A 14,501-nucleotide genomic window follows, 5' to 3' on the forward strand; every position below is an offset into this window, starting at 1 on the left:
TGATTTCTACTCTCAAAAGTCAAGGAAAGGCAGGATTTGGAAATAAGCTCCTAGATGTAATCATTCTGATCTCTGTACAATATGAAAAGTGTTCCAAACTTTGAGCTAACAGATGATGCTACACCACTGCTTTTGTTACTGATATTAATAGTTTGCTTTTGCCGCAATACAACAATTGGGACCTACAAGGCTTTTTGTATTGCTGCATGGTGCCATTTTTTAGTTGCTTTACGTTTCCACTGTTGTATGAACTGAAAAGCAGAAGTATTTTTTATTTTATTTGTTTTAAAACTGAGCATATTGGACAGTATATGTTCACAGTAAAGCATAGTTTTGATATCAGCCTGCAGCTGCATTTCCAAATATATTAAAGCTGACTGCTGGTATTACTGGTACCAAAAATACTGATAACAGATACTGATCTTTGTGATTGAATTAATAGAATCCATGGCAAAAAACTCTCACCTGCTGTGCCAAACAGAAAATGACAACACATTTTAAAAATAGGCGAGAAACTCCAAAATAAATGATCACATTAAGCTGCATGAACATTTTCTTAGCCCTGGTCTACACTACGAGTTTAGGTCAAATTTAGCAGCATTAGGTCGATTTAACCCTGCACCCGTCCACATGATGAAGCGATTTTTGTTGACTTAAAGGGCTCCAAATCGATTTTGGTACTCCTCCCCAACAAGGGGATTAGCGCTAAAATCGACATCACTGGGTCGAATTTGGGGTAGTGTGGACGCAATTCAATGGTATTGGCCTCTGGGAGCTATCCCAGAGTGCTCCATTGTGACCACTCTGGACAGCACTTTCAACTCAGATGCACTAGTCAGGTACACAGGAAAAGCCCCGGGAGCTTTTGAATTTCATTTCCTGTTTGGCCAGCATGGCGAGCTCATCAGCACAGGTGACCATGCAGTCCCCCGAAAGCAGGGGGAACTGGATCTGATCGCTGTATGGGGAGACGAATCCGTGCTATCAGAACTCCGTTCCAAAAGACGTAATGCCAATATATATGCCAAAATCTCCAAGGGCAAATGTGAGATGTTTACAATGCTCACAATTGCAGTGGTGAATGGAGTGGGCTCCCACTTGCCATGCTATGGCATATGCGCGGGCAATCCAGGAAACAGGGTGAGAAATTATTGTCTGCCATTGCTTTCACGGAGGGAGGGAGCAAGGGAATGGTCACTGATGACATGTACCCAAAACCACTGGCGGTTTCCTTGTCTGTTATCTCAATTTTTTTTAATTAATAAAGAATGCATGTTTTCAAAACAATAGTTACTTGATTTTGAAGGGGGGAGGGTGGTTGGCTTACAGGGAATTAAAATCAACAAAGGGGGCGGGTTTACATCAAGGAGAAACGCACAACTGTCACACCGTAGCCTGGCCAGTCACAAAACTAGTTTTCAAAGTCTCTTGTGATATGCAGTGTGCCTTGCTGTGCTCTTCTAATCAGTGTCTGGCTGCTCAAAATCGGATGCCAGGCAATTTGCCTCAACCTCCCACCCTGCCATAAATGTCCCCCCCTTACTCTCACAGATATTATGAAGCACACAGCAAGCAGCAATAACAATGGGAATGTTGGTTGCGCTCGGGTCTGACCAACAACACCAGCGAGCTTTTAAACGTTCAAAGGCATATTCTACCACCATTCTGCACTTGCTCAGCCTACAGTTGAACTGCTCCTTACTACTGTCCAGGCTTCATGAGCCATGGGAGCAAGGAGTAGGCTGGGGTAGGTGAAACTGCATGGTGCTGCCGGTTGGGAGAGCAGCCTGAGGCAGAAGCCTCCAGCTCACAGGAGATCAGGATAGCAGAGTTGCAGCGGAAGCGGTGGAGCGAGCAAAAGACCATTGATGAGGACGGCTAGCAGCCCTACTGCACTATCTGCTGCAGAGTTGCAGCGGAAGCAGTGGAGCTGTTCACCATTGATGTGAAGGCACCCAGGAGCTGCTGCTGTTTGGCCAAGGCAAAAGAGCAAGAGCCCTGGAGCTGTTTCCTGTGGAATGTGCGCCTGCAAGACTTCTTCACCAGTGACAAAGGACAGGAATATGATGCACCTAAAATCTAAAAAGGCCTGCACATTTCCCAGAGTCACTACCCTTGGTAACAGAATGTCAATGATTGCATTGGCTACTTGGATCACAGCAGCCCTCACAGTAGACTTGCCCACAACAGCAGTGGTGACGGTGAGCTGAGTGGGCTCCCACTTGCAGTGCTATGGCGTCTGGGCGGTTAACCCAGGAAAAAAAGCTGTGAAACGATTGTCTGCCGTTGCTTTCATGGAGGGAGGGAGAGGGGGAGGGGCGACTGACAACATGTACCCAAAACCACCTGCAACAATGTTTTTGGCCCATCAGGCATTGGGAGTTCAACCCAGAACTCCAATGGGCAATGGAGACTGCGGAAACTGTGGGATAGCTACCCACAGTGCACTGCTTCGAAAGTCTACGCTATCCACGGTACTGTAGACGCACTCCGCCGACTTAATGCACTTAGTGGGGACGCACGCAATCGACTGTATAAAACTGCTTCTGAAAAATCGACTTCTATAAAATCGACCTAATTTCATAGTGTAGACATACCCTTAGTATGGATCTCTTTTTCTTCTCAATTTCACCTCTTGGGCAGGCACATGTATTCATACAGAATAAGGTTATTCTGTAGATTTACCTTGGCAGATCTCCAAATTCACTCACATACATGGGTAGCTCTTTCCCCAGTTTGGGGCACATCAAAACTACATTGTACCCAAAGACCAAGGTTTGCTTTTATATGTAGCGTTCATTCATAACAAGTGGGAGAGGACACAGATGCATGTTATTGAGCTCTGCAGGTCCACCTGAGTATAACTTGGTTTACTTTCCCCCAACTCATATTATCTGTTGTATATTTGTACCATAGAAGTTTGCAGTACCTTTAGAATACTCCTGGTAATTCAGGAAAAACCCAAACAAGCTCCAAAACAAGTCTCAAAATAAAAAGCCTTCTTGCAAACTACAGAAGTTAGATTCCATACATGGAGCAGCACAGCCAACCCTGGATGGGGAGCAACCCTGTAAGACCTAAAGTACGAAATCACCAGAGGTGAGCACTAGATCTAGTACATTAGAAAAACAGTGATGTAAAAAACTCACGATAGTATTGAAAGTAACGCAGAAAATATTTCCAGTCAATTACTTGGAGTGGCCACTCATGTTACAAACCTTGAACATAAAGCCACAGGGCAGGACAGCTGGAAACAAAGCTTTTCCAAAATAAGAGGAAACAGTCAGAGAACAAAATAAGAAGCTCCAATTTATGGTTTGCTAGGGGGAGAGGGAAATGGAGAACGTGGAGGAAGGAAGCTGCAAAAATATTTAAGGCTAAAGTGTTTTGGCCCCTCAGCTTCCCTCCTATCTGCCAGCAGTTTACCTTCAAGAAAAATCTATTTCCTCTTTTAAACCTGAGAACATTTTGATTGCAGACAGAGCAGTTAAAAATACAATTGTAAAGGCAGCCAAACTCTCAGATGGAACCTGAATATCAAAAATCCTATAAATATCCACATGGTACTGCCTCACAGCTAAACAGGAGAAGAGGTGAGGAAACCTGCCATACTTTGGGACTGACTGCAGCTTTTCTTAATTTGGAAAAAATATTTTTGGAATGTGGAGACCACACTGACTTGTTCCAGTCATCCGATGAGGCATAACTTCCTTTCTGCTAAGAAAATATTAGCTAACTAGTGAAGCAGTAGAGGCAAAGTGATAAAACTCAGTTCAGATTCAGTCTATCTGTACTTCCACAGTGGGACTTCTCAGAATGAAGTACTGTCCATTCATTGGGTGTAAGAGTGAACAAGAATTTGAACCATTTAAGCTTCAGAGGAGCCAGGTTTTAGTCCAGGCTATTCCAAACTCTGGTTTAATTACATTGGAGCACCCCTTTCAACACTACATTTTCCTCAGAAGATTCTGTTTTATCTATGAGCTGCTATAGAAAACCAACTTTTAATTCTGCAAAAGTTATTTGTAACAAAACTTCCCAAATGTAGGTGCTAGAAGGATTACTTTGAGCATATAGGGAGTGGATATATTCCTATTTAGGTCTTTTAGGAATATTGAGAAAGCCCTTCAGAAAGCCATTTACTTGTCAAACAGTTTAGATTCAAAATGTGAAATTAAAAATTATTAACGTTAAGTTGTTGGGAAATTTTCTCCAGATTCTAAAGACAAGCTCTCCTCCTCTATTGTGAAGGGACTATATTTTTTTCACCTGTTATGGACCATTGACTTTTAGGTTATTGTATAAATAAAAAGTCCATGTACTAATAAATAATATATATTACTAATACACATATGCAGACTCACACATTCATTTCACTCCAGCTGGCAGCTAAAAAAAACTAAAAGAAAAAAAAATCAGTATTAGCTATATTCATTGGGCCCAACAAAACCAAGAGCAACATCTGCTAGCAGAAGTAAGCTGAAGTAATTGACCATTCTCAAAGTTCTGCATGTTCCTGCTGGTGTCATTAATGATGCTGATGCATAAACAAGGAGTAAACAAAAATAGACAGATCAATATAGGCTTAGCTGTACTAGAAAAAAAACACAAATCACTCAATGTTTATTAAAAAGAATGTGACAGTATCTGAAGGGAAAGATTTAACTTTTCAGTTCCTAAGATAAACAACTGAAAATAAACTATTATAAACACTAGTTGACATATGGATTTGAATAAAAATAACAAAGGGTTGGCATGGTGACTGAAGTGGAGATTTACAGAAGAATCGCCCCTCGAATATCAAGAGGCCTTTTTAGGAAGTTTTCTATGCCAAGCTGTGTTTCTGCACTGATGGATAATGAAAAGCATGCATTTTTCTGCCAAATTCTTGCTGATTTCTCTTTTATCATGTTGAAAAAACGTAAGTTAAAATGAAAATAGAAAGAGGCAGCTAGATGTCCATAAACTCGTGGCCCTTTTCTTTGTTCATCATTAATATTCCATAACCAGTGTTTTTCTATTCCCTACTCAGCTAGTGTTGAGGATGGATTTGTCCTGCCTACACTAGCATTTAAACACCAGTTGGATCATAGTGTCCAAGTTGCACTTCACAGGTATTAATTCTGAAAGCAACAGTCTACTGAAAAAGGCTAGATGCCTCTATCACTAAAGAAAATATTGATGGTCATTGTTAGCAAAAGGGTAAAGAAATCGCACGAATAAAACAACGAAATGTTCTTACATCAATAGGCCTTGTCACAGGGTCCGCACAGGCTTCCACCTCCTCGTGCCTGTGCCCTGTGTTGGCCGGCCAAATAAAGAGTCCCAACGCCTTCTTTGGTGCTTCACCCTCGTGTCTTTATTTACAGTGCAAACGTGTAGTCCCTTTTATTCCCCCAACAGCTATCCCAATTCAGACCCTTCCCAGGGTCTCCTGGCCCATACGGCTCCTTGCCTTTGGTGAGGAGACAGAGCTGTAAGCCTTCTACCTCCTCCTAGGCTAGCCTCCTGACTGAGCTTTTTCCGGGGCTTTTATAGCCCTTCCCTTCCTCAGCCCAGCTGCCGCTACTTAGCTCAAGTCATTGCTGTGAGCAGGCCCTGGTTAGGGCTTGCAGCTGGGCTCTCTGCTGACTGCCTGGGCTCCTGCACCTGGCTTCCCTACCAGAAAGCAGGGCATAGCCAGCATTTTGGCAGGGCATTCAAGGGGTTTTACCCCTGCCCTGCCACAAGGCCTTTTTCCAAAATCAGTTCATCCAAACCAAGATGATTTAAGAAGACATTTAGACACTTTCATTAATGCTGGAAAGTCTCTATTTTACTGTAACGTGCTCTCGCGTGCCAATATGTTCAGACTTCCATATTGCTTCCATATATTAGTCATATGAGAGCAGGATGGATGGCCAAACACTTTCTGGAACCACCTTGCATGTAGTTTTAGGGTTCAAAACTCCCAGTACTTTTGAGAATGAATTATATGGCACTAATTGATTAAAATATGATCCAATATGCAACACGGCTCCCAAGCTGGAGCAGACATCGGCCAGGCTGGTGCTCTCCCACACCTCAGAGGTGGAGATCCCCTTGAGGATTTTGGAATTGAACAGCATGGGAAGGTACCTGCTGTATGTTAAGTTCAAGTCTACCAGAAGTGGAGCTCTGCTCCTATTTGGTTTAGGAGCCTCAGGATGACAGCTACCTGCTCCTGCAGCCATTCCCCTGTGCTGTCTCAGACAGTTTTTAAGGCCATCCTGTCACAGCACACCCTGATTTCTACAGCCAGCCATGCCACCCTTTCCTGTTGAGCTTGTAAACTGGTGGTAGGCGGGTAAAGGGGACAAAATAAATGTAATGCAGCCATTTGTGCGGCCCCAAATCCATATTTAGACTGTCATCTCCTTTGGGTAGGGATCATCTTTTTTGTTCTGTGACTGTATAGTGTCTACCACACAATTACTGTCAACTAGCAACAAATAAACATGGACTTTTCTGTAGGTCAAATTGTATTTTTTCTTCAAGTACCTTTACTGCATTAATACACTATAGCTGGTAGATTACAAGGTTTAACTTTACTACAGAAGAAAGTTCCCAAAACAGTGAGTTTTACTTCTCTCTTTCATTGGAATGGATTTTATCTGATATCCCCAATGAAATCCACCAGGTCAGTGCAAATAGGAATGCCCATAATGTGTGTTTCCACCTTACACTCCCTATTACAGATTTCATTGTTCACTCAGTTTCTCTCTCACTTCTACCAAAATAACCTAGTAGCCCTGTAAAATATCTATCAATCCAGCCATGTTTCTCTCACCTCTTGAGGCAGTTCCAGCTTAGACCTGTCATCCAGTCCATTGGAGTGCAAGCCCATCAAATAAGGGACAGGGGCATCTAGGAAATGAAGGAGAGAGGCTGGCAGGATGGGAACATATACGTGCTGCCATTGGAATGGAAACATTAGAGCTGTGATGGTCTCTGCCACAGTCATCAATCTCTGGTAATCTAAAAGTCAAACAATAAAGAAAGATGTTTGTGAAAGAAATACACTTAAACTCAAGGCAACAAATTGATGGGATGCTATATAGTTTGAATTAGAAAGTCCAAGTGTAACAGTTTGTCTAAAAGGTGACACATAGAGCCCACAGTGTATTATCTACACCAGTGATACTCGGCCCTCAGTGGTTCAGAGGTTAAATTCATTATTTCCTTCTCTATGTATAAATGTGTGTGTGTGCCTTTGTGTGTATTCTATATAAATAATTCTCACAGCAAAATAACTGACCAAGTATTCTGCAATTGGTTAATAACAGAGTAAAAGCATCCTGTTTGGTTAATAACTTAAGATTGGTTAATAAATAAATCACATGGTGATTGTATATCACGTGAGACGCAGGAGGCACATTAAAGAGCCACTTGCAGCTCCTGAGTTTCAGTCTGAGTATCACTGATCTACACAAGTTCTTATGCTAATGCACAGATTCTTCTGTACCTCAGTGCATTCTGCAGATACGAGTTCAACATGGTTGATTAAGAAAGGGCTTAACACAAAAATGTTGGTCCTGCTAAAAGTCATACAGCAATGAGAAAAGCTGGTCCTGGCATTCATCTCGTCACTCTCTGCTATTGAAACCAAAATGGCAGATACCAGGACACCACTTTGAGCACGGAAGTAGTTTTACTGCAGGATAAGATATTTCCAGTCCAGTCAAATATTTCCAGTATTTCCAGTCGAATTCCCACCTGCTGTGGGTCTATAACTTCACTATAAAAGCTAGCACCAGGCTGAAACCCAACATACTTGGTATCTCTGCAACAACTTTCTTTTTTTAAATGTGTTCATTAAAAACTGCTGCAATCCATTTTGCACAGCAAGAAGCACAACATTGATGGTGAACAAATAATTGGGTCAGAGATCAGGAACAGCTTCATTTGAATTTGCAGCTGATTATTATATAGCACTAGTTCTTGCCAGAAGTTTAAGTTAAACATTCAAGGCTGAGAGATTTTAAAAGGTGATTAACCACACATGTCCAGTATGCTGCTGTTGACAGCTATTTCTAAAGGATTTTTTACTAGACAGTTATTAAGCATTCATACTACAAAACTGTGCCAAAGCAAATACTTTTTACGGAAGAGATTTTAATCATTCCTAATAGCTCTGAAACCCTTACACAACTGATCAGGTATTAGCAATGGAAGAATCTCAGAAGGTCCAGTGGTTCAACGCAGATAAGCATCGGAAAGTTCAGATGGTTTAGCTGATCTGTCTAAACTTCTTGCTCTGTAAACTGGGCTGGCAAAGACTGCACCAACAAGCTTTCAAGACTTAAGATAATCCTCACTTCCAGTCAAGCTGGAAACACAAGAATAGTCTTCTCAAGGCACCTCAGCAATGTCTGATTCTAGCCAGAAGCTGCATTTTAAAAAATGAATAATGAGGAAAGAGGAAAAAATAGTTCTCTCTTCCCCCCAACCTCAGAGAAGAGGTTTTTCTTCTTCTCAACCTGTTTACAAAACCTAGTAAATATAAATTTTGAAATGCATCTGAATACACAGCCCATCATTATGGTTTCAAAAATTGCTACACACTGTGTCAAGTCTCATTATGTTGAGGAAGGAGCTGGCAAAAGGGAGAGAGTAAGAATCTTTTTTTTTTTTTTTTAAGACACTGAGTGTCCATAAATTCAAGGTTTCAGAGTAGCAGCTGTGTTAGTCTGTATTCGCAAAAAGAAAAGGAGGACTAGTGGCACCTTAGAGACTAACAAATTTATTTGAACATAAGCTTTCATGAGCTACAGCTCACTTCATCGGATGCATTCAAAGTTATGGCTGCAATTCCATCCTTATCAGCCCTATTCAATGTTCAAACTGCAGAATATAAAGCTGCTTAAAGACCAATGTGATTCCTAAGCAAAACTTGTGATGTATGTTAAGGACAAAGTTGCTGACTTAATTGTGCATTCCATGATTACAAGGGAAATGTAATGCATTTTTTACTATCTTAGATACTGATTCTGCAGCTTCTGTCTGGGTACTGGGGTCTGTCTGCCTGCACAAAGTTACTTGCAGATCTTTACCTTAATCAAACCTTCACTGCAAGGGAGAGTGACAAATAGGTAGTGACCAAGAGATGGGCGGGGAGAGGGTTTGGAAAAAAAAACCCAAAAAACCCCCACTTCATTCTACCATTTAATGTTTTGCATTTTAAAGGGAATTTTTAAAAGCAGCCAGGCACATATATACTGAAGAGTCCAGCAGTTGCAGAGAGGGAATGTTAATCTGAAAGAACAAGTCTCAAATTAAAAACATTGATTTCCTAATATACAAAATAATGAGTCTATAAAAAAATCTTGCTGCTTAATTAAGTGGGTTTTCTCTCTGTTACCTGATGCTTAGCATTCACCTTCCCAATTAGTTTAACTATGGAGACACACCAGTATCTCCATAGTTAATATTTTTATTTCTTTAGCAGCCACAGCTGCCTAGATACCTAGGGATGCAGTCACCTTTCATCCTGGATAGTCAAGCTATTCCTAGCTACTTAAACTGTAGTACTGTTCATATCTTCAAGTAACTGCAGCCACATGCTCCAGGCTTCACTAAGTTAGAGCTACCTCCAAAAAATATTGGATTTAAGAAGCCTGCAACCAGAGATCAAGTTGTGAGGATCACAACTGATATATCTTGCAGGTGTGCTGACTGCATAATTAAAATGGTTCTGTAACCCTAACTGTACATTTTCCAAAATGTATGGCTTTTTAAAAGATTGTTATTTCCTGACTTTCCAGGGTGAAATTCAGTCTTCAGTGACTTCAGTAGAGTTGCACACACTTATGCAAGGCTGAATTTGGCCTATCGTATTTGTTTAACAAATGCAATATTTTGTGCATCTCTTTTCATCCCATAAATAACTGACCTTTTTTACATGTCTTCAATATTTTTATCTGGAAACTGATATTATTCCTATAAATAGTAATCCACAATGAGCTGCCACAGAACAGAAACTCCAATCTACATCTGTTTCATATTATTTTTACATATTTCCCCTTTGATCTCTAAATTTAATTAAGAGGATGTTTAAATCAACCCTGCTAGTATATCTTCCACACTTGGCTCTGCTTTCCCATAGCCTGACTGACAGACGCATTGTGGAAAAGCCCTAACCCGAAGGTATTACTTTTGTATGGTTTTTACTTTATTTACTGTTTAGTGGACTAAACTATTTACAGGACTTGCATGTAACCAAAAACCCATTTACCTTTGTTAATTATTTCTGTTTATCAATTATGCCAGAAGAAAGATGAAAAAGAAGAGGTTTAGATAGACTAAAGTTGGTCTAAAAAAATTGAGTGAGGGGGGGAAAAAATCTCTGCCATATTCCACATCATACATGCAGTGATTCATAAATATGTATTTGGTACGCTTTCTGCATAAGTGGCATGTAACTTATTAATTCATTCAACCAGATACATAAAAAATACGTTTGTGGAAGAGGGAAGTATTTGACATTTGCATCACTTCCCATCACCTTCCTCCATTTTCTGGTGAAAAGTTTCCAAAGAGCACACACCAAACGAAGAAAAATCTGGAATACCAAGCATACTCACAGTACTAAACAAAAAGTTGTGGAAAGGCGTTGCTACACAGAGATTTTTATTTCACCAGTGTAGCACATCCTAGCATAGATGCACTGCACTGGGTAGAAAAAGAAGTGACTGGCACTGATGTAGCTTATCCTTACTTAAAAACTTGAGTAAGTTGTTTTGGACTTGAAATCCCTAAACATCACATCCACCACAACCTTTCCACTGCTGAGAGGACACCTATATGATCTCTGATATCCAATCACCCGATAACCATCAAACCAGCAGACAAAGGGGATGCCATCATAGTTCTCAACCATGATGACTACATCAACAAGGCCAGCCAACTTACACCTAGAACTCAAAGAACTCAAAGAGCATCCCACGCCACAATTCACTCAGGAATTTAAGGATATCATCAAATCTTTCCCCAAGCAACTCCAAGAGAAACTTTACAACCTCATCTCCCACAAACCGACCCCAGGGTGAAGTCAGACAATCACTCCAGTCTCTCTCCCAGAAAAATGATGAGACACGAAAACCTCATGTCACCTGCGGGCGAACGCTTCACAGAACAAGCACTCCATACCTGACCTCTTAGTCCTCATCTTCAAAGAAAACCTGCACAACACCTTCAAAAGATGAGCCTGTGAGCTTAAATTCCTAACTTCGCTGGACACTAAAAATCCTGGTCTCAAAGACATGGTATTTATGGCTTATTACAATAATCTGTAACCCACTAATCCCCCTTTTTTGTCCTATGACTGCAGACACGTTAAAAAGCCACTTCACCTAGAATGGTCTCCTAGAAAGTGTTAACTACCTATACTAAACAATCTGTTCCACCTTGCATTTAGCTGTGACATACTGAATACCTTTTCCAGACCTGAAGAAAAGCTCTGCATACCTCAAAAGCTTATCTTGCATTAACAGAAGATGGTCCAATAAAAGATACTAACTCACCCACCTTGTCGTCATTTTTTTAAAAAGTCATTTCTAGGCCTCATCTGAACAGTAGTGTTGGACAAACCTTTTTCAATAGTTACTGATTATTTTTGACTCAAGCTAAGAATTTACTGACAATATCTGAAGAAAAAATAACTGCTCCAGTCATTGAATAAAAATATATCTTCTAACAAACATGAATTGAGGCAACAATTATCAACAAATACAAGGGTGTTATTTTGTATTTAAGAACATAAGAATGGCAATACTGGGTCAGACCAAAGGTTCCTCTAGCCCAGTATCCTGTCTTCTGATGGTGGCCAATGCCAGGTGCCTCAGAAGGAATGAACAGAACAGGTAATCATCAAGTGATTCATCCCGTCACCCATTCCCAGCTTCTGGCAAACAGAAAAAGCAAGCATTCGGACTTAAAAAACTAACTTGTTATATTTTTTGATCACTTGAATGTTTTTATACTTTAAAGTTTTGTCTACATGACGATGATCAATCAGATTAGTTTGTTTGCCCTATGTGCAGCCATTTAACTATATCAAACAGAAGTGCATCCACACTGTTTTGTAATGCCAGCTAGCAGGTAGTTTCCTTGTTACTCATAGCATCCACATGGCTCTGTGCTTTTTCAAATCAAGTACACAGCATTCTGGGCAGATCTCATGGTGCAATGTTCTGCCACTCAGCTCTGTGGTCTACTTTTTCTTGCAGTGCATTGGGCAGAGATGCATACTGGAACCTACAGGAATTTTGGGACGTGGAGTCTAAAAACTCATGTAATTCCTCTCCTGGCTTCCCTTAATACATCTGTATTTTGTCAGTGCTGTTTTCGAACTGCTGTGAGGCACCAGGGAGGGCCTGATGAGCGCCACCATCATGGCAGTCATTAAAAGGAACAGGATAACGCACGTGTATTGGCAGTCTTCCAACTGTACGGATTTGGATGCTGTAGGAATATGACTACAAGAGGAGGAGGAAGTTGAACAGTTACTTCTGCAGGGCATTTATCTGGAGCAGTTTGACTCAGCAGAGTACTGCTTCTGGGCTCGGTCACCTTGCAATGAGTGGCAGGAGAGAGCGGTGATTAGAACAGGGACGACACAGACTGCTTTCCCAGAAAGCAGCGCAGAACTCACCCTGGACCTGCAACAGCAGAACACCAACATGAGTTCCCCTCAGCATGGAGAATCACAGAGATGCAGGACTTGAAGGAACACTGTTAGGTCATCTAGTCCAGTCCCCTGCACTCAGGGAGAACTAAGTATCATCTAGACCTTCCCTGACAGGTGTTTGTCTAACCTGCTCTTACAAACCTCCAATCATGGAGATTCCACAACCTCCCTAGGTAATTTGTGCCAGTGTTTAACTGCCCTTATAGTTAGGAAGTTTTTTCTAGCACCTAACTTAAATCTCCCTTGCTGTAACTTAATCCCATTACTTCTAGTCCTCTCGTCGGTGGATAAGGAGAACAATTTATCACCCTCTTTTTTATAACAACCTTTTACATACTTGAAGACTACTATCATGTATCCCCTGTACTCCCTCTACCCCTCCACCCTTCCCACCCCCGGTCTTCTCTTCTCCAGACAAAACCAACGCCCCCCCCCCCGGCTTTTTTTTTTTTTTAATCTTTCCTCATAGGTCATGTTTACTATCCCTTTAATTAATTTTGTTGCTCTCCTCTGGGCTCTCTCCAATTCGTCTACATGTTTCCTGAAGCATGGTCCCTGAACTAGACACAGTAATCCAGTTGAGGCCTTATCAGTGCTAAGTAGAGTGAAAGAATTACATTTTGTGTCTTGCTTACAACACTCCTGCTAATACATTCCCCCCAACAGTATTACATTATTGACTTATGTATTACATTGTTGACACAAACTAAATGAGTTAACAGGAGGTTGCCAGAGGTGGAAGTGGGTCTGATCTCCCCCCAGGCGCAGCCGTGCAGGGGAAGAGCAAATCCTGTGCCTCCCCAGCCCAGCCGGGACTAGTAGCTTGGAGCCCCTGGCTAGGGCAGCCAGGGGCTCCTAACAGTATTACATTGTTGACTCATTTAGTTTGTGATCCAATACAACTGCCAGATCTTTATCTGCAGTACTCCTTCGTAGGCAATTATTTCCTATTTTGTATTTGTGCAACTGATTATTCCCTCCTAAGTGCAGTAATTCGCATCTGTCCTTACTAAATTTCATCCTAATTAATTCCAACCATTTCTCCAGTTTGGCAAGATGATTGTGAACTCTAATCCTATTCTTCAAAGCGCTTGCAAACCCTCCCAGCTTTGTATCATCCACAGACTTTATACATGTACTGTCTATGCCATTATCCAAATCATTTATGAAGATACCGAATAGAATCAGACTCAGGAGAGATTCCTGTGGGACCCTACTCAATACGCCCTTCCAGTTTGACTCTGAACCACTGATAACTACTCTGAGTACAGTTTTCCACCCAGTTGTGCATCCTGGTAGTAGGTTCATCTAGGCTAGAAGTGAGAGGCCATCACCATCTGGAAGCTTGCCACCCCTGATTGCTACTAGTCAGCAGCTAACCAGTTTGGTATTGGTAGATCAGTTGTCAGTGCTGACCTCATGGAAGTTTGTAATGCTATTCAGGGGGTGCAGCTATGCTGGGTCACAAAGTGTTGCAGTACAGGAGAGGTTATTGACAGTTTTCCATGGATAAGGTTCCTGAACTGTTTTGGAGCTACTGATGGGACTCTCATGCCTTTTCTTTGCCCTCCACACCAGGTCTGAGACTTTATAAACAGGAAAGGGTATTTCTCCATGGTGCTGCAAGGCCTGGTTGATCACTGCGGAAGGTTCACAAATACTAGTGTGGTGTGATCTGGAAAGGTCCATCATGCCAGGATCTTTAGAAACTCTGGCCTGTTTCTGAAGCAAGCAAGAGAGTTTTTGCTCCCCATACCACCCTGGACATTAATGGAGTTATTCTGGGAGACCAGCT

The 14,501-nt window shown here is 41.5% G+C and overlaps 1 protein-coding gene across 4 annotated transcripts in view; it reads right to left on the bottom strand.

Annotated features, from left to right (window-relative positions):
- DENND5A (DENN domain containing 5A) overlaps nt 1–14,501 on the bottom strand; it is a 115,714-nt gene that overhangs the window by 56,585 nt on the left and 44,628 nt on the right. For all 4 annotated transcript variants that reach the window (XM_077818394.1, XM_077818391.1, XM_077818390.1 and 1 more), the window contains exon 5: nt 6,809–6,996. In XM_077818394.1, the coding sequence (XP_077674520.1) occupies nt 6,809–6,996 (188 nt within the window). The remainder of the gene's footprint in view (nt 1–6,808; nt 6,997–14,501) is intronic.

This window comes from Eretmochelys imbricata, chromosome 6, assembly GCF_965152235.1.
Source record: "Eretmochelys imbricata isolate rEreImb1 chromosome 6, rEreImb1.hap1, whole genome shotgun sequence".
In the NCBI taxonomy this organism is placed as follows: domain Eukaryota; kingdom Metazoa; phylum Chordata; order Testudines; family Cheloniidae; genus Eretmochelys; species Eretmochelys imbricata.